The following is a 20645-nucleotide window of genomic DNA, read 5'->3' on the forward strand; positions in this document are numbered from 1 at the left end:
AAACATGTTGCTCAATATCTCCTCCGAGTTTGAGCTTCTCATATTCATATTATTCTGTGGTCGTTTGTTTCTGAGACAAGACAACGGAGGTTGAGTTGAGAAAACCATTTGAGCAATAATTGAGAATAAACTGTAAAAAAGGTGTGTCTAAAAACCAGATCAAACAGTAAATCTGAGGGAAATGATCTTGCTGCATGGACAGATAATTTACCTTGACAAGATTTCTTAAATTAAGATTATTAAATCTAGAAATAAGCATGTTGGACGCTTAGAATAAGAAATTAACTCTTAAAACCAGATAAATTAAAGCTGCCAGCAGCGATGAACTGGCCCGAGCAGAGTGACTTGATGATTATTTGTTTCTTACCAAGATAAAAAAAAAAGACTTCATTTGTTATTTTTACACACAATATACAAATTGACCAAAAAAGACACAAAAAGATAAAAAAAGACACAAAATTACCAAAAATATATGTTAAAATGACCACTTAAAAGACACAAAATTGACAAAAAAAGACACAACAATACACAAAATTACAAAAAAAGACACAAAATTACGAAAAAGACACAAAATTACAAAAAAAGACACAAAATTATTTTTAAAAAGACACAAAAACATTAAAAAAGACACAAAATTACAAAAAAAAGTCAAAATGACCAAAAAAAAGGAATTAAAGGCACCTTCCACAGATCTTTAGATCTCCAGTTTCATATGTTTAGATCTCCGGTTTCATATGTGTTCAGGTTATTTCATAAAGTGACGGAGAAAACAAACTTCCCAGCAGAAGAAGCCTGGACCACCTGTTCAGGTCTGCTGCCGAGTGTAAAAACTCCACATTTTTCACACATGAACAGTAGAATTTATCCCATTGACATTTTTTCCACTAGTGTCATGGCTGGCCGACAGCTCACCTCCTCTGAGAGGCTGAACACACACACACACACACACACACACACACACGGCTGGAGGCCAGATGAGAAAACCAGGAGGGATGGAGCGGAGTTGTGCTTTGGTGTAGGAAGTGTTTGTGTGTTGCTTAAAGCTCTGGAGAACCTGGAGAACCAGGAGAAGACCAGGAGGTCTGAGTATAAATCACCATGAGTTCACCGTCCTCTAGCAGAGGTTCAGAGGTTTCAACACGTCTGCAGGGGGAATTAAAATGTGGCGCCTCGTCCAACTGTAATCTGGACGTGAGTGGGAATAATAATCTTCACACACAATAACTAGGCGGGTGCATATATATAAATTCAAGGACGAGGTAAAAAAAAGAAAAAAAAGAAATTAACTTAAAAAAAGCCATAACAGTTCCAAAAAATACACAAAATTACAGGCAAAAACCCACAAAATTACAAAAAAGATTTACTATTACCAAAAAAGCGACAACATTTAAAAAAGATACAGAATTACAACAAAAAAAATACACAAAAAATGACAAAATTTTCCAAAAAAAGAAACAAAATTACAAAAAAAAATCTACAATTACCAAAAAAGCGAGAACATTTGAAAAAGACACAAAATTACCAAAATAAAAGACACAAAATTACCAAAATAAAAGACAAAAAATTACCAAAATAAAAGACACAAAATTACAAAAAAACCCCACAAAAAATGACAAAATTTTCCAAAAAAAGAAACAAAATTACAAAAAAAATCTATAATTACCAAAAAAGCGACAACATTTGAAAAAGACACAAAATTACCAAAATAAAAGACAAAAAATTACCAAAAGAAAAGAAAAAAAAATTACCAAAATAAAAGACACAAAATTACAAAAAAAAAACACAAAAAATGACAAAATTTTCCAAAAAAAGAAACAAAATGACAAAAAAAATCTACAATTACCGAAAAAGTGACAACATTTGAAAAAGACACAAAATTACCAAAATAAAAGACAAAAAATTACCAAAATAAAAGACACAAAATTACCAAAAATGTATGTATATGTAGAATATATAAAACAATCTGAGTGGCTTCATTCTGCATAACGAGTACTTTAACTTTTGATACTTTAAGTACTTGTAGAGTCATTTCACAGTGTGATATTAGTACTTTTACTGCAGTCAATACCACTGCCACCACTGTGTGTGTGCGCTAACAGTGTTTCCTGTGTGGTTGGAGCTCCCTCAGACAGAGACCCCCCCCCCCCCCTCCCTCTTCATCACTTCTTTTTACCGACTCAGAGAATCTGAATCGTTGAAACGTGTGTCTGAACCCAAACAGCTCTCAGCTGTATGCTAATCAGGCCCGGCCGGGAAAATGGCAGCGTTCTTTTCTTGCCAGAGCCTCGCTCCCTCCTCCTCCTCCTCCTCCTCCTCCTCCTCCTCCTCCTCCTCCTCCTCCTCCTCACAAAGACTTGTTTGGACACCTGTTGTGAGCACAACAAAGATTAGCGTAGCGCTGAGGAAGGGGAGGGTCTCGGGGTTAACAGAGGCCAACAGTGACTGGGGATCACATTCCTTTAAGAAGAGGAGGAGACAGACAGACAGACAGACAGCCTCCTCCCACCTCCTCCTGGCTCCTCCCACCTCCTCCTGGCTCTCTGAGGGGGATCAGATAGCTGGAGAACATGTGGTGAACCTCAGGAAGGAGGGACACTGTGGTGCAACACCATTTTTATGTCATGAACGTAGACAAAATTAGAAAGAAATGTTCAGATGTTTGAGTGGTTCAGCCTGAAACACAACACAGAAGGATTTGTCTTGTTTGAGACACGAGAGACAGACGTCTCAAAGCCTGAGAGTCAAAAAAGGTGTGTCTAAAAAACAGATAAAACAGTAAATCTGAGGGAAATGACCTTGCTGCATGGACAGATGATTTCACTTGACAAGATTTATTAAATTAAGATTTATTAAATCTAGAAATAAGCATGTTGTTGACAAAAAAAAGACACAAATTGACAAAAAAAGACACAAAATGACCAAAAAAGACATAATGACCATTAAAAAGACACAAAATCAACAATAAAAGACGTGAAATTACCAAGAAAGACACAAACTGACCAAAAATAGATGTAAAAATGACCACTAAAAAGACACAATGATGAAATTAACTCTCATTTTATGTAACTTTATACTTCTACTACACATTCACCTGCAAAAAAGGTGTGTCTAAAAACCAGATAAAAACAGTAAATCTGAGGGAAATGATCTTGCTGCATGGACAGATAATTTACCTTGACAAGATTTCTTAAATTAAGATTATTAAATCTAGAAATAAGCATGTTGAACACTTAAAATAAGAAATTAACTCTTAAAACAAGATAAATTAAAGCTGCCAGCAGCGATGAACTGGCCCGAGCAGAGTGACCTGATGATTATTTGTTTCTTACCAAGATAAAAAAAACTTTAGATTTAGAAGTGTTGGATAATTTATCTTGTTTTTAATGGTTAATGGTTTTAATGGTACACAAATTGACCAAAAAAGACACAAAAAGATTAACAAAAGACACAAAATTACCAAAAATATATGTAAAAATGACCATTAAAAAGACACAAATTGAAAAGAAAGACACAAAATGACCAAAAAAGACACAAAATAACCAAAAAAGACACAAAATGGCCAAAAAGACATATAATGACCTCTAAAAATACACAAATTGACAAAAAAAGACACAAAATGAACAATAAAAGATGTGAAATTACCAAAAAAGACACAAACTGACCAAAAATAGATGTAAAAATGACCACTAAAAAGACACAATGATGAAATGAACTCTTAAAACAAGATAAATTAAATTATTTGTTTCTTACCAAGATGAAAAAAACGCTTTAGATTTAAAAATGTTACATAATTTATCTTGTTTTAAGAGTTAATTTCTTATTTTAAGCGTTCAACATTCTTATTTCTAAATTTTAATAATCTTAATTTCAGAAATCTTGTCAAGGTAAATTATCTGTCCATGCAGCAAGATCATTTCCCTCAGATTTACTGTTTTATCTGGTTTTTAGACCTTTTTTGCAGCAGCAGACATCTTTCCATAATGATTGTTACCAAAGTGTTTTTATTATTGCTCCAGTCTGGTTTAAGCTTTCTGCAGCAGACTAACTGTGAAGCAAATTACCAAAGCACCCCCCAGTGTTGGAAATTACAGACTTGAATGAATTATGAGACCCTGAACGCTGTTTGGGGCTATAAAAAAAAAAAAAAAAAAAAGCTTTTCATATGAATAGGTAAATCTTTCTTTTGAATTAAAAAAAAGCCCCTTTGAGCCTCTCTCGGGACACGTTTGGCCTTTTAATTATTTAACCACTTTGTCTGTGTTTATGCCATAAAAATTGGCATTGGCCTTAAATTAATTTTCCATTTTAAGTCTCTTATTAATTAATTGATTGCTGCTCTCTTGTATGATTTTCTGCACCGTCTCCAGAGGACGTCTGCTTCCTTTCTTCACTATGTCCTTCCTGTGTGTGTGTGTGTGTGTGTGTGTGCGTGTGTGTGTGTGTGTGTGTTGCAACAGGCTGGAGGCCACGCTGATGATGCTGCCAGCCTCAACAACAGCCACGGAGGTCTGGCCAGCTCCACATCCACGTCCACCGCAGAACTCAACCACCAACTGGAGACATTCAGAGGTCCGTACACACATTAACCTCCAGTCTCATCATTATATGGCTCAGACAGCATCATATGATATCATGTCTAACTAAAATTGGAGTGACATTTACTTAAAAAAAAGCTAGGCAAGTTTTTCCACACAGAAAGTGTTTGTAATCTTTACTTTTTTGATGAAAATACACAAGTAAACTGCAGATTCACTGATGTCCCTCAATTACATTTCACTTGGAAATATCAACTAATTAAGCCAATGAACTTTTTTAGTGAATATTACTTGGAACGAATGATTCAATTTACATACAAAACTGAGGACACATAATAACAAACAATCACTAAGTAATGCACTACATGAAAAACTGATATTTCAAAGTAAAAGCACCGAATTCGTATTTCTTTGTAGAATTTATATAGATGATTGAAATAATAATTACAGGGCCAAAAAATCTTTTTTTTCAGTCTATCTATCTATCTATCTATCTATCTATCTATCTATCTATCTATCTATCTATCTATCTATCTATCTATCTATCTATCTATCTATCTATCTATCTGCACTGAAAAAAACTGGAGTGACATTTACTTAAAAAGAGCAAGGCAAGTTTTTCCACACATAAAGTGTTTGTCATCTTTACTCAGGCTGTTTCTAAGTAATATTTATTTAATAGAACCACTTCTTTTTCTTAATGAAAATACACAAGTAAATTGCAGATTCACTGATGTCCCTCAATTATATTTCACTTGGAAATATCAACTAATTAACCCATTTAGGCCTAAAACGGCTGGAAAAAATGCCTGTAAAACCTCTGGGCGATTTTAAAATAACTCCTTAAAACCTGAAGTTTTTCTGGAAATTCAACAGAAGATTTTTCAGCCTCTGTAGCAGATAGAAATGAAATTCAAAATGTATTTGAGAGCTTATACCTTTCATGAGAAGTTGAGTTTTTGTCCAAACATTTAAAGTTTTTAAAAAAATCAACAAACTCAGCAAATGTTACATTTGACTGAATAAAAATCTCATGCATAATACTAATACATGCCCATTAGCAAGATGCTAACATGATATGACCATTGGAAGAAATAGACATAGTTCTCATTAGCCTACTGTAATAAAAATAATAAAAAAGAATCATAATAATAATAAATAATAATAATACATTTTATCTATATTGCACTTTTCAGGGTACTCAACGACGCATAAAGTAATATAAGACATAAACAGTCATGATTTATGATTTATATCATGACTATCAATGTTCATTTCCTCAAATAAAAGCATGTAGCATCATGTCTAACATGTCTCCTGTGTGTCTGCAGGTCTTGCTTCAGCCTTGTCGGGACATCTGCCCTCCACCCTGGAGCTGAAGGTGGAGAAACAGGACAAAGACGACATGAACGATAATCTCTCCAACGACGACAAGTCAGACGACGAGAGCGACAGGAAAGATATGAGGACACCCAGAGGAGGAACACGCACCAGGTAGGAGGATAAAGGCCCTACACTGTAAAAATGTCTGTAGACTTTATGGTGAAAAACTGCTAAACCATGACAGTAAAATGATAAATGAGTTAATTCAGTTTCAGTAACAATGAAACATTGCAAATATATCAGCCCAAACTGTGTTTTTTATTTTAATTTTAAATACATTACTCCACTGTTAAATTCACTGGCACTGTGTTTGTAGCAAAAATATACTGTAATATATATGCAAGCCATCATTTTTGCATTTATTTTTTGTAAAAATATTTTTTCTCACTGTTAAATGTACTAAACACCATATCTCTAACAAAAATATACTGTAATATTTAATGGTAAAATCTTTAATTTATTCGGCATTTATAAAGTATTTTATACAGCGTTTCTTTTGATCAAACTACATTTTTGGGGTCAAAGGTCAAATAAATCATCATGATTTTTTAGCATAAAAATGACATCATCAATACATGTAGAAATAAGTCACTTAATAATAATAATAATAATAATCACTTATCTACATATAACCAATTTCTTTGGCCAGTTAAAAAAAGTTTAAAAACTTTAGAGCAATTTTTCTCAGTTTTAGCTTATGCGTAGTTACTGCAGTTAGACTTTGTAGGGCAATATATATATATATATATATATATATATATATATATATATATATATATATATATATATATATATATATATATATATAATAAATGAGGCCCCGTGTGTGTAACATAATTAATATAAAAGAGACACACAGACTTCTGTTGTTCTAGTTTGAACCTGTTTGTTTTACTCCGATGTGACTTTAACTCTAAAACAGTTCTTTCTCCCACAGCATCACGGAGGACGAGGACCTGAACCCGGAGCAGAAGGCGGAGCGGGAGCGAGAGCGGAGGATGGCCAACAACGCCCGCGAGCGTCTGAGGGTCCGAGACATCAACGAGGCCTTCAAGGAGCTGGGGCGCATGTGTCAGCTGCACCTGAAGAGCGAGAAGCCGCAGACCAAACTCCTGATCCTGCACCAGGCCGTAGCCGTCATCCTCAACCTGGAGCAGCAAGTCAGAGGTCAGAGCACAGGAATCACCTGGTTATTAATGTTATATTATAATATTCTATATTTAACCCTTTGATGCACAACATGGTCTAAAGTGACCCGACTAAGTTTTTATATTCTATATCTTTGCAATAAATTAGTTTCATCATTCAGTATTCCAGGTTTTCCTCAAATAACTTGTGAATTTGTGTCTTTTTTTTAAATAATTTTGTGGGTTTTTTTTTTGGTAATTCTGTCTCTTTTTTTAGTCATTTTTGTTTCTTTTTTTGGTCATTTTGTTTCTTCTTTAAGTAATTTAGTTTTTTCTGTCATTTTGGGTCTTTTTTGGGTTATATAGTGTCTTTTTTTTTTAATAATTCTGTGTTTTTTTTGGTAATTTTGTGCCTTTTTTTTTAGTAATTTTGTGTCTTTTTTTTGTAATTTTGTGTCTTTTTTTTGTAATTTTGTGTCTTTTGATACTGCCTGGTCTAAAGTGACCCGACTAAGTTTTTATATTCTATATCTTTGCAATAAATTAATTTCATCATTCAGTATTGCAGGTTTTCCTCAAATAACTTGTTTTTGATCATCATACATCCTTTTTTTATCACTACGCTTCTAATGCAAAAGGTCATTTTTTACCCATGTTGTGCATTAGAATGTGTTTATATGTTGTGCATCAAAGGGTTATTAATATTATATTATAATATTCCTGCAGGCAGTAACTTCATCTATTCTAGTGTCCCACCCAGAGAGGAGACTGAGAATGTGGAGTAGTAAAAAGAGCTGCTCTCTGATTTATAGGCTTTAGAGAAACTGCCAAATATGGATAAATATCACAACAGCAGCAGAGAAACTACTGGAAGCTGTGGAGAGATAAAACGAGAGATAAAACACTAGCGGATGATATTCTGGATTGCTTCGCGTTATATTTATAGATATTAAAGTTAGTAAATTTTATGTAATCATGTACTGCAAAAAAGGTGTACAAGTACAAGATCAAAACACTACAAATAAGTGTGTATTTGTAAATATATTGTGTATTTGTAAAAACCCACTTTTCCATTTGTAAAAACAAAAAAGAATCACATGCTGTTTGTTTGTGATTCTGTGTGGATTTTGTCAAGAACGTCTCAAAAATGTGTCTTTGAGGAAAGAGATGCTGTGTGTGTGTGAGTGTGTGTGTGTGTGTGTGTGTGTGATTGATGATTCACAAATACAGAGTCACACTTCACAAGCAGAATTTTCAGTTTTAAAAATGTCTTTTTTGTTTTTACAAATGGAAGATGGTGTATTTACAAATACACAATATATTTACAAATACACACTTATTTGTAAAAACCAAAATACAAGTTACAAATTAGAAATTTGTATTTGTGGATAGCAAAACGTGTGCAAATCAAGGAGTATTTTAGATCAGCCTCTGTGTGTTTACAGGTATTAATGAGACAAATTTAAGCTCATACAACTAAAACATTATAACTTTTTTATAACAATTTATGAGGTCAATAACCTCATTGTTTTCATAATTACTTTGAGTTTAATTCTCATTTTTTATTTTCATCTAGCTATGTAATTGAAGTAAAGTATAGTTATTTATAGGTTGAAGGGAGGGGGGGTCTGTGGGCTTTTTGATCTTTTCTGCACATTTTTTAAAATCTGTTTCTTGTACTGATCTTTCTTTACAATTGTATGTGGGGTTTTTTTTAAGTGCAAACAACAATAAATAAATAAATAAATAATGCTTCATTCACTGAACTGAATTGTAACCTTTTGCATTAATGCTGCGATATTAATTAATGATGAATGATGAATTAAATGTTTGTTCCTCGTCTCTCTGAACCCCCAGAGAGGAACCTGAACCCCAAAGCAGCCTGCCTTAAGAGACGGGAGGAGGAGAAAGTGTCGGTGGGCTCCGGAGACGGCCAACAAGGCCACACGGGGGTCCACCAGGGTCTGAGCGACACATCCAACCCCATGGGACACCTCTGAGCTCAGACAGGTACGACACCTCCACCAGGGCTGGGTCTACCTTTATTTATCTCTCAAACTAGAGATCTTCTATTCTGCCCTACAGAGTCTAACTGCAGTAACTAACAAAGAGTAAAACTGAGAAAAACTGCTTTAAAGTATTTTAACGTGTTTTAACTGTCCAGCCAAATGTTTTATAGGTAGGTCAGTGATATGACACTTATTTCTACATGAATTGATGATGTCATTTTTATGCTCAAAAATCAAAAAATAGATAATAATTTCCCTTTCAAATAAACTTATAATTTCTATTATTTTTATGTTTTAATTAGTATATTTATATCCAAAGCAGACTCTGAAATAAAGCAAAATTGAAATCTAAAACTTTGTCACAATATAAAACAGACATCAAGGAGTTAATTTTTAGTTATAACTCAATTTTGACCAAAAATGTAGTTACTGCAGTTAGACTTTGTAGGACAGAACAGATTATCAGTCATCTGAGGAGCTCAGTCACTAGTTAAAGTGCGTTAAAGTGAAAAAAATATTTGTAAGATCATGCTGAAGTTGTGCTAAGAAAATTCCAAATACCAAACATGGGTATAGTAAATATTATGTAGTATATCAGACCCAGAGGGTTAAGAGCCAATACGGTACTAATTTGCATGCTAATAAGCAACTAATTAATGTTGAATACATGTACCTTAATATAAAGTTTTACCATATTTTTTAATGTTGTGTGATTATTAATGAGTGTATTTTCTGTTTCCTGTCTCCAGATCAAAGTGATCCACATCATTTCTGTCCCGTCGGAGGAGAACAACACAATCCAGCCTAAAGACTGAAGAGGAGCCCAGCCTCCACTTTCCATCTGCAAATTTCTCCCCACGATTATAAAAAAAACAACATAAACCAGCAGATATGACTGTCTGCTAGCAGTGCTGCTGCTGGTGAACAATCAGAGACGGATCTCCTCCTCCGACCGACCGGCCGGCCGACGGGGGAAAGTTGCCTTGTGCCTAAACTGAATTGACGAATGCATTGTAACAGCAATTTTTTGTTTGTCTTTGTTTCTTTTTATTTTCTATTTATTATGTTATTGAGCTATAAAGTGTATGTCTAAAGGGAAAGTTGAGTAAATTCAAAGAGAAGTAACGCAGCTTGTCAGTTGATCTAAAGTTTGCCAGAGTCTCTCCACCCTGCTATGATTTAACCTTTTTTCAGCACTGAAAGATTAATTTATTGGCCAGTTTAGAGCGATATTTATACCCCCGACTAAAAAAATCTTTAGCCTAGTCTTTTAGTAATGAGGGCCCCATTTGAAGAAAAAAACCAGATATATTATTTATATTTATATTTTATACATTCTGCCACTGTAACCAAAACTACCTATGTTTGTTTCTGTGTAGTTTAGATTAGTTTCTGCAGAAAAATCGGCCGACGTACGACTATAATATGTCCAGAGAGGTGACAGACTGATGGCGAACTCTAGGTTTACTGAAAGCTCACATGTGTAGATGTTTTTGGGTTTTTAACCCTTTGATGAACAACATAAAAACACCTTTTAATGCACAACATGGATCAAAAATGGGTCGAAAAATCATCCAAATTTGATTTAAAATTAAATGGCCTAATACTAGAGTAATAGCAATTTGTTTCAAATAGTTACTTTAGCAGTAAGAGAGGCCAAACACTCATATATTTAATATATTTAACATGTTTATGTATCATTTTGTCACACATATAGGCTACAATGTATCTGGAAGCAAATTTTTTTACGTTTCAGCCTTATTCCAAAATTGATTAAATTCATTTTTCCTTAAAATTAGACACACAATACCACATAGTGAATTTTTTTACCCATACAAAAGGGGTTTTTATTCAAAAAATTAACAATTTGAGTATATGTGTAACTATGTTTGTCTTATTTTGAAGGTTTAACTTTAAAAGAGTTGTTAGAACCACCAGATTACATTGGAAAATCACATATTTTAACATTTGAGACTTATTAGAGCCACCAAATAATAATTTCCATTGGAAAAAACACCAATTTAACAAAATAAGATAGTTAATATTTGTGTCTTCTTTGTCAGGTTTTAAATTGGTGTCAACATATAAACACCTTCTAATGCACAACATGGGTCAAAAATGACCTTGTGCATTAGAAGCGTAGTGATAAAAAAAGGATTTTTACTCAAAAAGTAAGAAATGAAAACAAAAAATTAGGATTTATGATGATCATAAACAAGTTATTTGAGGAAAACCTGCAATACTGGAAGATGAAATTAATTTATTGCAAAGATATAGAATATAAAAACTCAGTCGGGTCACTTTAGACCATGTTGTGCATCAAAGGGTTAATCCTCAGTAGTGAGCAGTGAAAATACAGAGAGCAAACTGTTTGCAGACCTTTTAGCATTCCCTGCATATTTTTTAGTGTCTTAACTAAAATAAAGGGGACTCCGTGGCCCTTCCCTTTGCCATATAGTGTTAAATATAAGCAGTGACATGTTTTATTTTTGCAGATTCTGGTCTTTTTTCAGCCTCCTGACACTTACAAGTGGCTTGTTTTTGTCATGTTTCCACCAGCAGCTGATCAGAGATTCCTTCATTAAGACGTAGTTAAAGAAAAACTAAGAAAAAACTAAGAAAAACAAAAAAAAGACTATGACGACGACCACACGTTCTCCTGGCCTGATGAACAACATTTCATTTTCTCAAGACATTACATTTCAAAAAACGCAGTTATTCTGTTGTAGTTATGCTTATTTTGTGTCATTTTCTGGCAACACTTTATATTAAGGTACACATATTCAACGTTAGCTGGTTATTAGCATGCAAATTAGTAACATTTTGGCTCTTAATTAGTCATTATTAAGTAGTTATTAATGCCTTATTCTGCATGGCCTTATTAAAAAAAACTGCTCAAACCAATTATTCCGTTATTAAAATAGTTGATGATTAATTTAATAATCGATTATTTTTCAATTAATCGTAATTAGTTGTTACGATCTTAATATGCTTTATAATATGGACTTTATAAGGTGGTAGTTATGTAGGAACAGACTATATTCATTAAGTGTTATTAAGGGAGAATTATTATTCTTGTGGTACTATCACCTTATAAAGTATATTAAGATCATATACAACAACTTACTACTAATAATCAATAATTCTGAGGTTATTGAGGGAAAACTCTTAGTTAATGTCTTACTGGTTGTATAATAAGGCCATGCAGAATAAGGCATTAATTAAGGTTATAGTTAACGAAAACTAACGAAATAACGAAAACTAGAATTGAAAACACATTTTCCTTAACTGAAATAAAAATAAAAACGATTTTGTCGTTACAAAACTAACCAAAACTAACTAATATTATAGTGGAAATGTCCTTCGTTTTCGTCTTTGTCAACTTTTTTTTAAACCTTTTCGGTTGATATAAAATCTATTTCATCTATCTGGTTTTATGAATTAATAAACTTATTTATTGTGACCTTTTTGAATCTGGCACCCAACAAATAAAATAAAATAATAGAAAAACTAAAACTAAGCATTTTCCCAAAAAATAAAACTAATTAAAACTAGCAAACTCACTCTAAAAACTAATTAAAACTAACTGAATTTGAAAACAAAAAATCACAACGAAATTTAAACTAAAACTGATTAAAAAATCCAAAACTATTATAACCTTTGCATTAATAACTACTTAATAATGATAAATTAAGAGCCAATATGTTACTTATTTGCATGCAAAATAAGCAACTTATTAATGTTGAATACGTGTACCTTATCATAAAGTGTTTCCCATTTTCTTTACTCATTTGCAGCATTATGATCTCCAGGTTATAAATTATTTTTCCATCCAGGACACAATAAGACACTCTGGATGTTTTTCTGCTTTCTGTTGAATATCATAGAAACGAACTGTAGCACAATAATGAACAAAAACCAGTCAACAGGACTTTATTTCTCATGTTTGAAGACATTGTTCATGGCTTTATTATTATTTTTCCCTCTCCGTGTGCATGCTTTATGTTTGTCTTTGGTCTTAAGACTTGCTTTATATTCCATTGATTTTCTTTTTTTGTATATTGTCTTCTATCATTATCCACCTTAAACAAGGCTGCCACATTCAGAATGATCATTCTGGACAAAAAAAGGGACTTAAATTAAAGAAACGGAAGAGTTTACATTTCAGATTTATGATTTTTTTGAAGAAAAAAAACAACTAAAGCATTTTTTTTTGACTGAATGTGGCCTTGTTCTTCATTTCAGTATTCATCATCTTGTATTCATGTTGGCAGACTTTGATTGAGGGTTTAATAATGTTTGTCACTTCCTGCTCTTTTATTTTATTTTCTTCTTTTTTTATTTTATTTTTTAACTTCCTGTTATTTCTTTGCTCCTCTGTTTGCCAAGTTAGACTTTGCTGTATTCCCAGATGCTTTCCCTTGTATAATATATGAGAAAAAAAAAAGAAAATCAAAAGGAAAAAAAAAAAACATTTGGCTTATTTTTCACTGTAGTTAGTCTTTTATACAATAATACTGTAAGAATATTTCTTGAATTCTAAATATTACTCTTTCTAGATTTTTGAAAGCAAAAGTTTTGAGTAAAAAAGTTTCTTACTTTATTTTACTATATTAGATAGTAAAACGTATGGTTATTTACAATAGCCTGTCCATTATTACAATAAATTTACAAATGGCATCTCAACGACATCGATGAATTGTTGCTCGTAGTCTAGAATTTCAAAATAAAAGTCTTCGTACGAGCGCCAGACCTCCATTTTCAGTCTCTCGTTGATTGATAACAGATTTGTTCTTGTGTCAAATAAAAAGGTTATTGTCGATGCACATTTAAAAAAAAAAAACTGAGGCAACGAGAAATTGAATTTTCTGTCTTTTTCCAACAGAAAAACACAATGTATATAACATTTATGTTGCAATAAATGTGCCATCTTTTTTTAAACTCAATTGTATGTGCATTTCTTTCTCTCACTGAACAAACACATTTCTGTCTGTTTCTGCTCCATGTTTGTGCATTATTCTTATTTTTTTACTTCTCTCCATAAAAGTTTTATTTTATTAACCCTTTATCAGGCAAAGAACTATATTTGGTAACTTCAGGTAATATTTTGTGAAAAAAGTAGCAAATTTACAAGATTAAAGTGGCAAATCTACAAGAAAAAAAGTTGCAGATTTAAGAGATTTAAAGTGGCAAATCTGTGCAAAAAAAGTCGCAGATTTACAAGAAAAAAGTGGGAAAAAACAACTTTTTTCTCCCAGATTCACCACTTTAAATCTCATAAATCTGCACATTTTTTTCTTGTAGATTTGCCATTTTAATCTCTTAAACTTTTTTCTCAAAATATCATTTTTGCATGTTTTTTTTTTTTTACACATTCTGGCTGTATGTAATATCCTCCAATATTCTCTCGGGTTAAAATTTGGAATTTGCAAGTATTTTAATGAGTGCCCTATTAAGGGTTAAAGTGGTGAATCCGGGAGAAAAAAGTTGCTTTTTTTCCCACTTTTTTCTCGCAAATCTGCAACTTTTTTTGCGCAGATTTGCCACTTTAAATCTATAAAATCTGCAACTTTTTTCCTTGTAGATTTGCCACTTTAATCTAGTAAATTTGCAACTTTTTTCTCGAAATATTACCTGAAGTTACCAAATATAGTTCTTTGCCTGATAAAGGGTTAAAAAAGCCAGAGGACGGACGAGCTCAGAAACATTTTAGACTTCCTTATTGTTTTTTGTTTAAGACATTTCTACAGTGGATTTTAGGCCAAATGAGTGTTTTATAGTATGTAACTCATTTTTGAAAATAATACCAGTGGACCATTGTAGTCTGTATGAAAAGTCCTATGAATATATGTTTCTATTTTTTAATAAAGTGTGATAGCAGCGTACTCTACACGTGTACACGGGTCCTACTTTTTAAATAATTTTATTTAAGTTTACAAAGAATGAAGAAGAACCAGAGACCAGTCCTGTATGGAAGTCTCTCCGGCAAAAAATGACTTTATTTATTTATTTATTTATTTATTTATTTATTTATTTATTTATTTATTTATTTATTTATTTATTTATTTATTTATGTTAGGGCTGGGCGATATGGACCAAAAGTCATATCCCGATATATTTAGGCATAATAAAAATAAAAACGAGAGTTTAAAAAAAAAAAACAATAACTAACTGAAACTGTATTTTGTGGTTACAAAACTAACTCAAATTATAGTGAAAATGTCCTTCGTTTTCGTCTTTGTCAACTTTTTTCATCCGTAAACCTTTTTGGTTGATATGAAATCTATTTAATCTATCTGGTTTTATGACTTAATAAACTTATTGGGGCTGAGATGGATCAGACAAAGGAAATAAAGGAAACATTTATTGTGACTTTTTTTAATCTGGCACCCAACAAATACCCTATTACAAAAAAACTAAAACTAATGACAAAAATTCTCAAATTTACTAGAAAAAAGTGACGAATTTACGAGAAAAGAAATTACAAATTAAAAGAAAAAAAAGTCAAATTTAAGAGAAAAAAAGTGACAAATGTAAAGAAAAAAAAGGTCAAATTTAAAGAAAAAAAAAGTCAAATTTAAGAGAAAAAAGTGAAAAATTGAAAGGGAGAAGAATTGTCAAATTTAAAATAAAAAAAGTAAAAAATTGAAAGAGAAAAATTGTCAAATTTAAGAGAAAAAAGTGAAAAATTTAAAGAAAAAAGTTGTCAAATTTAAGAGAAAAAAAGTGACAAAAAGGAAACATTTATTGTGACCTTATTGAATCTGACACCCAACAAATACCCCATTTCAAAAAAACTTAAAACTAATAAAAACTAAACTAAATCTAAGCATTTTCCCAAAAATAAAAACTAATTAAAACTAGCAAACTCACTCTAAAAACTCATTAAAACTTACTGAATTTGAAAACAAAAAATCACAACGAAATTAAAACTAAAACTAATGAAAAACCCAAAACTATTATAACCTCATTAGTATTGTCTGATGAAGGTTTCTGCTCTCTGTCCTCATTCTGCTTCTTGTGCTGTGACTAAAGTTAATAAATCCCAAAAGTGTTGTGAAAACGCTGCTGTGAACCTGGAGGAGTGTTTGTGCTGTAAATCAGAGCCTCCGCCCACATCTGCACACAATTATCTGGTGCAGATGTGAAGCTGAGACGCCCTGCAGGACCTGATCCAGGATCAGATCTCTGACTGAGGTGACACTGTGATGAATGTAAATCACAGCCTGTCATCTTCAGAAGTCTCTGCAGGGACACAGAGCTGAGTGTTGGGCTGATGGTGCTGATGGTGCTGATGGTTTCTGTGTCAGTGGGACCACCGGGTCTGGAGGTCTGGAGGTCTGGAGGTCTGACTTCCTGTCAGGCTGCTGACGGAGTCTCTGGCTCACATTGTTGAATTCAGACCAAAGAGGCTGCTGCTCCTCCTGTTTACTGCAAAAAGGTGTGTCTAAAAACCAGATAAAAACACTAAATCTGAGGGAAATGATCTTGCTGCATGGACAGATAATTTACCTTGACAAGATTTCTTAAATTAAGATTATTAAATCTAGAAATAAACATGTTGAACACTTAAAATAAGAAATTAACTCTTAAAACAAGATAAATTAAAGCTGCCAGCAGTGATGAACTGGCCCGAGCAGAGTGCACAAAATAACCAAAAACAGATATAAAAATGACCACTAAAAAGACACAAATTGACAAAAAAAGACACAAAATGACCAAAAAAGACACAATGACCAATAAAAAGACACAAAATGAACAATAAAAGACATGAAATTACCAAGAAAGACACAAACTGACCAAAAATAGATGTAAAAATGACCACTACAAAAGTGATGAAACAGTGATGAGACAGTGACAACAGTGATGAAATTAACTCTTGAAGCAAGATACATTCTGAGGGAAATGATCTTGGTGCATGGACAGATAATATACCTTGACAAGATTTCTTAAATTAAGATTATTAAATCTAGAAATAAGCATGTTGAACGCTTAAAATAATAAATTAACTCTTAAAACAAGATAAATTAAAGCTGCTAGCAGCGATGAACTGGCCCGAGCAGAGTGACCTGATGATTATTTGTTTCTTACCAAGATAAAAAAACTTTAGATTTAGAAGTGTTAGATAATTGATCTTGTTTTAAATGTATATTTTAAAATCTTATGTACCGCCTGGAGTGCCTTCACGTACCCCCAGGGGTACGTTTACCCCCATTTGAGAACCACTGGTTTAAGTAACTGAGCGTCTATTTCAAACATGGTTTTTTTTTTTGTACCATTTGTTTAGACATGTATCATGTCAATGCAGAGGCAAAACACAAATAGATGAAACCACGGCGGTGGCATTAATTGTTGCAGCCTTTACTGCAATGTAACTTTTATCAGCTCGCTTTCAATTTTAAAATTTTACATTTGAATACTAAAATATTTTTTTCCTAAATATTGTATCTGCTTGTTTTATTCATTCTACATATGTCTGTTTTAAATTCTTTTAATGTTTTGTGTAAAGCACTTTGAATTGCCCTGTTGTTAAAAGCTGCTATATAATAAACCTGCCCTGCCATGGATGCTAGTTTTTAAATGTATATTTTAAAATCTCATGTACCCCCATTTGAGAACCACTGCCCTAATGTTATGACCCTTTATTCACCATAATAGCCTTCAATACATAATTAATTAATTAATTTAATCATTTTAATTAGATATTTATGACCAGAACAACTTGACACACAGTGCTGAGCTTCACCTCAAATTAATCTTCAGGTTCACAGCTTTCAGATGATGTTCATCACTTCTATGTGGCATTTATTGTTGACCTGCTATCTCCCCCTAAACACCCACTGACCACAACCAGCAAAAAGCTCTTTGAACAATTTAAAGTCACACAAATTTTTCCAGATTCGAATGTCTGAATGTTTCCCTCTATGTCGTCTGTGGTTCCTGTCAGTCAGGTCCTCAGTCCTTCTAACCAGGGTCAGACTGAGCTCTACTGATCTCTACTGATCTCTACTGAGCATGCTCAGAAGTCCCAGCTGTGGTACCTCAGCAGAGAACAGAGTGTCATTGTGCTGCTGTAACCTGGTCCAGAGTTAGAGATTAAAGCTGCTGCTCTCTGCACACACAAATATCAACAGTGGGCCACTACAAAGACTGCTGGGCCTCCAGTTTAATGCACTTAATGCTGCACACAGAGCTCTTTAACCCTTTAATGCACAACATGGGTCTCAAACTCGCGGCCCGCGGGCCGATTGTGGCCCCCACCTTGATATGAAAGTTTTATATGAATGGCACTTTACCGTTTTGTGTGTGGAAGGTCCCTTTATTTACTTTTTTGGTAGTTTTGTGTCTTTTTTAAATAATTTTTGTCTTTTTTGGTAATTCTGTGTATTTTTCTTTATAATAATTTTTGTGTCTTTTTCAATAATTTTGTGTCTTTTTTTAAAAAATTGTGTGTCTTTTTAAAATAATTTTGTGTCTTTTTTAGTCATTTTGTGTATTTTTTGGTCATGTCTTTTAAAAAAAATAATTGTGTGTACTTTTTTGGTCATTTTGTTTCTTCTTTAAGTAATTTAGTTTTTTCCTGTCATTTTGTGTCTTTTTTTCTGTCATTTTGTGTCTTTTTTTGTTCATTTTGATACTGCCACCAGTGGCCCCCAGGTGTATCAGTGAAGCTGACTCCATTCTGAAAACTATTTATCACTGCTCCATCATGTTTGCTTATCCTGCACTTCCTCTTAAAGTACACACACACACACAAACACACACACACACACACACACGTTTATTAAGTCATAAAACCAGATAGATGAAATAGATTTCATATCAACCAAAAAGGTTTACGGATGAGAAAAGTTAACAAAGATGAAAATGAAGGACATTTTCACTATAATTTTAGTTAGTTTTAGTTAGTTTTGTAACCACAAAATACAGTTTCAGTTAGTTATCGCTTTTTAAAAACTCTCGTTTTTATTTTTTATTTCAGTTGACAAAAATGTTTTTTCAATTCTAGTTTTCGTTAACTATAATAACCTTGACACACACAGACCACAGACACTTTATTTCCAAATATTCACTCCAGTAGATACTTTTTCAACATTTTCTTAAATTCCAGGTCAGTTTGTTGCCTCCCATCATCTCTGTTCATCACACAAGATGCTCACTGAGAATATATCATGGTGGTGCGTTCACTGCTCTGTCTCCGTGTGGGTTTTAATGCATCTCATTAACTAACCGCATCCAGGTCAGCTGACCAGCCACTAGATGACGCTCTCGGTTTTTAAAGACATGCAGCTGCAAATTGCATTTATGCAGATAATTAAACTGACATGGGGTGTGAGGAGAACACTAAATGTACGTGTATAAATCTCCCGGGACATTCAATAATTCACAAATAAGTTTGTACAAGAAATTAATATCAATTTATGAACCTAAAGTGTGTATTTTAATCTCCCAATGTTTATGAATTATTACATTAGGGTGTGTTTCGATTATTTTATGTAGCATTCCTAAAAAAAATAATAAAAAAAATAAAAAGCCCTCCTTGGCCCACCCATGCACCTTTCTTTTTCTTCTTTTTTTTCATAGCACAATAATAACTCATAAAAAATGAAAATGTTAATCTTAATCATTTTTTTCTTTTCTTTTAAAATTGGGACAGTTTCTTCCAAACACAGGCAACTTTCTTTGTTGTCCTATAGTGCAATATAAAGTTTTTTTCAGGTTTTATTTTTTTTTCAGATGTTTTATAATGAAGTCATATGTATACAATGTCTATTTTGTGTATTTGTGAATTTTAATTGTTTTACTTTTATTTTTATATCTTTATAACTCATCTGTTTCTGGCTGCTGTGACGTTTGATTTTCCCCATAACAATCAGATAATAATAATAATAATAAAATTAAAATAAATAAAAAATAAATAATAATAAAGTGGCATTCCTAAAAAAATATAAAATAAAATAATAATAAAAAATAAAATAAAAAAGCACTCCATGGCCCACCCATGCACCTTTCTTTTTCTTTTTTTTCATAGCACAATAATAACAACTTACAGAAAAATAAATAAATAATAAATAACTAATAATAATAATAATAAAGTCGCATTCCTAAAATAAAATAAAATAAAATAAAATAAAATAAAATAAAATAAAATAAAATAAAATAAAATAAAATAAGCCCTGCTTGGCCCACCCATGCACCTTTCTTTTTCTTTTTTTTCATAGTACAATAATAACAACTCACAAAAAAAATAAAGTCGCATTCCTAAAATAAAATAAAATAAAATAAAATAAAATAAAATAAAATAAAAAAGCCCTGCTTGGCCCACCCATGCACCTTTCTTTTTCTTTTTTTTCATAGCACAATAATAACAACTCACAAAAAATAATAATAATAAAGTCGCATTCCTAAAATAAAATAAAATAAAATAAAATAAAATAAAATAAAATAAAATAAAATAAAATAAAATACAATAAAAAAGTCCTCTTTGGCCCACCCATGCACCTTTCTTTCTTTTTTTTAATAGCACAATAATAATAACTCATAAATAAATAAATTAGGCTGTTGTGACGTCTAAATTTCCCCATAACAAA

At 32.3% G+C, this 20645-nt stretch overlaps 1 protein-coding gene across 1 annotated transcript in view; it reads left to right on the top strand.

The window, feature by feature from the left end:
- tcf12 (transcription factor 12) overlaps nucleotides 1–12099 on the top strand; it is a 154540-nt gene extending 142441 nt beyond the window's left edge. The window contains exons 17-21 of the mRNA XM_059359131.1: nucleotides 4458–4569; nucleotides 5867–6029; nucleotides 6856–7085; nucleotides 8903–9055; nucleotides 9804–12099. Of these exons, the coding sequence (XP_059215114.1) occupies nucleotides 4458–4569; nucleotides 5867–6029; nucleotides 6856–7085; nucleotides 8903–9045 (648 nt within the window). The 3' untranslated portion in view covers nucleotides 9046–9055; nucleotides 9804–12099. The remainder of the gene's footprint in view (nucleotides 1–4457; nucleotides 4570–5866; nucleotides 6030–6855; nucleotides 7086–8902; nucleotides 9056–9803) is intronic.
- The last annotated feature ends 8546 nt before the right edge of the window (nucleotides 12100–20645 follow it).

The sequence above is a fragment of the Centropristis striata genome, chromosome 2 (genome assembly GCF_030273125.1).
Source record: "Centropristis striata isolate RG_2023a ecotype Rhode Island chromosome 2, C.striata_1.0, whole genome shotgun sequence".
Classification (NCBI taxonomy): domain Eukaryota; kingdom Metazoa; phylum Chordata; class Actinopteri; order Perciformes; family Serranidae; genus Centropristis; species Centropristis striata.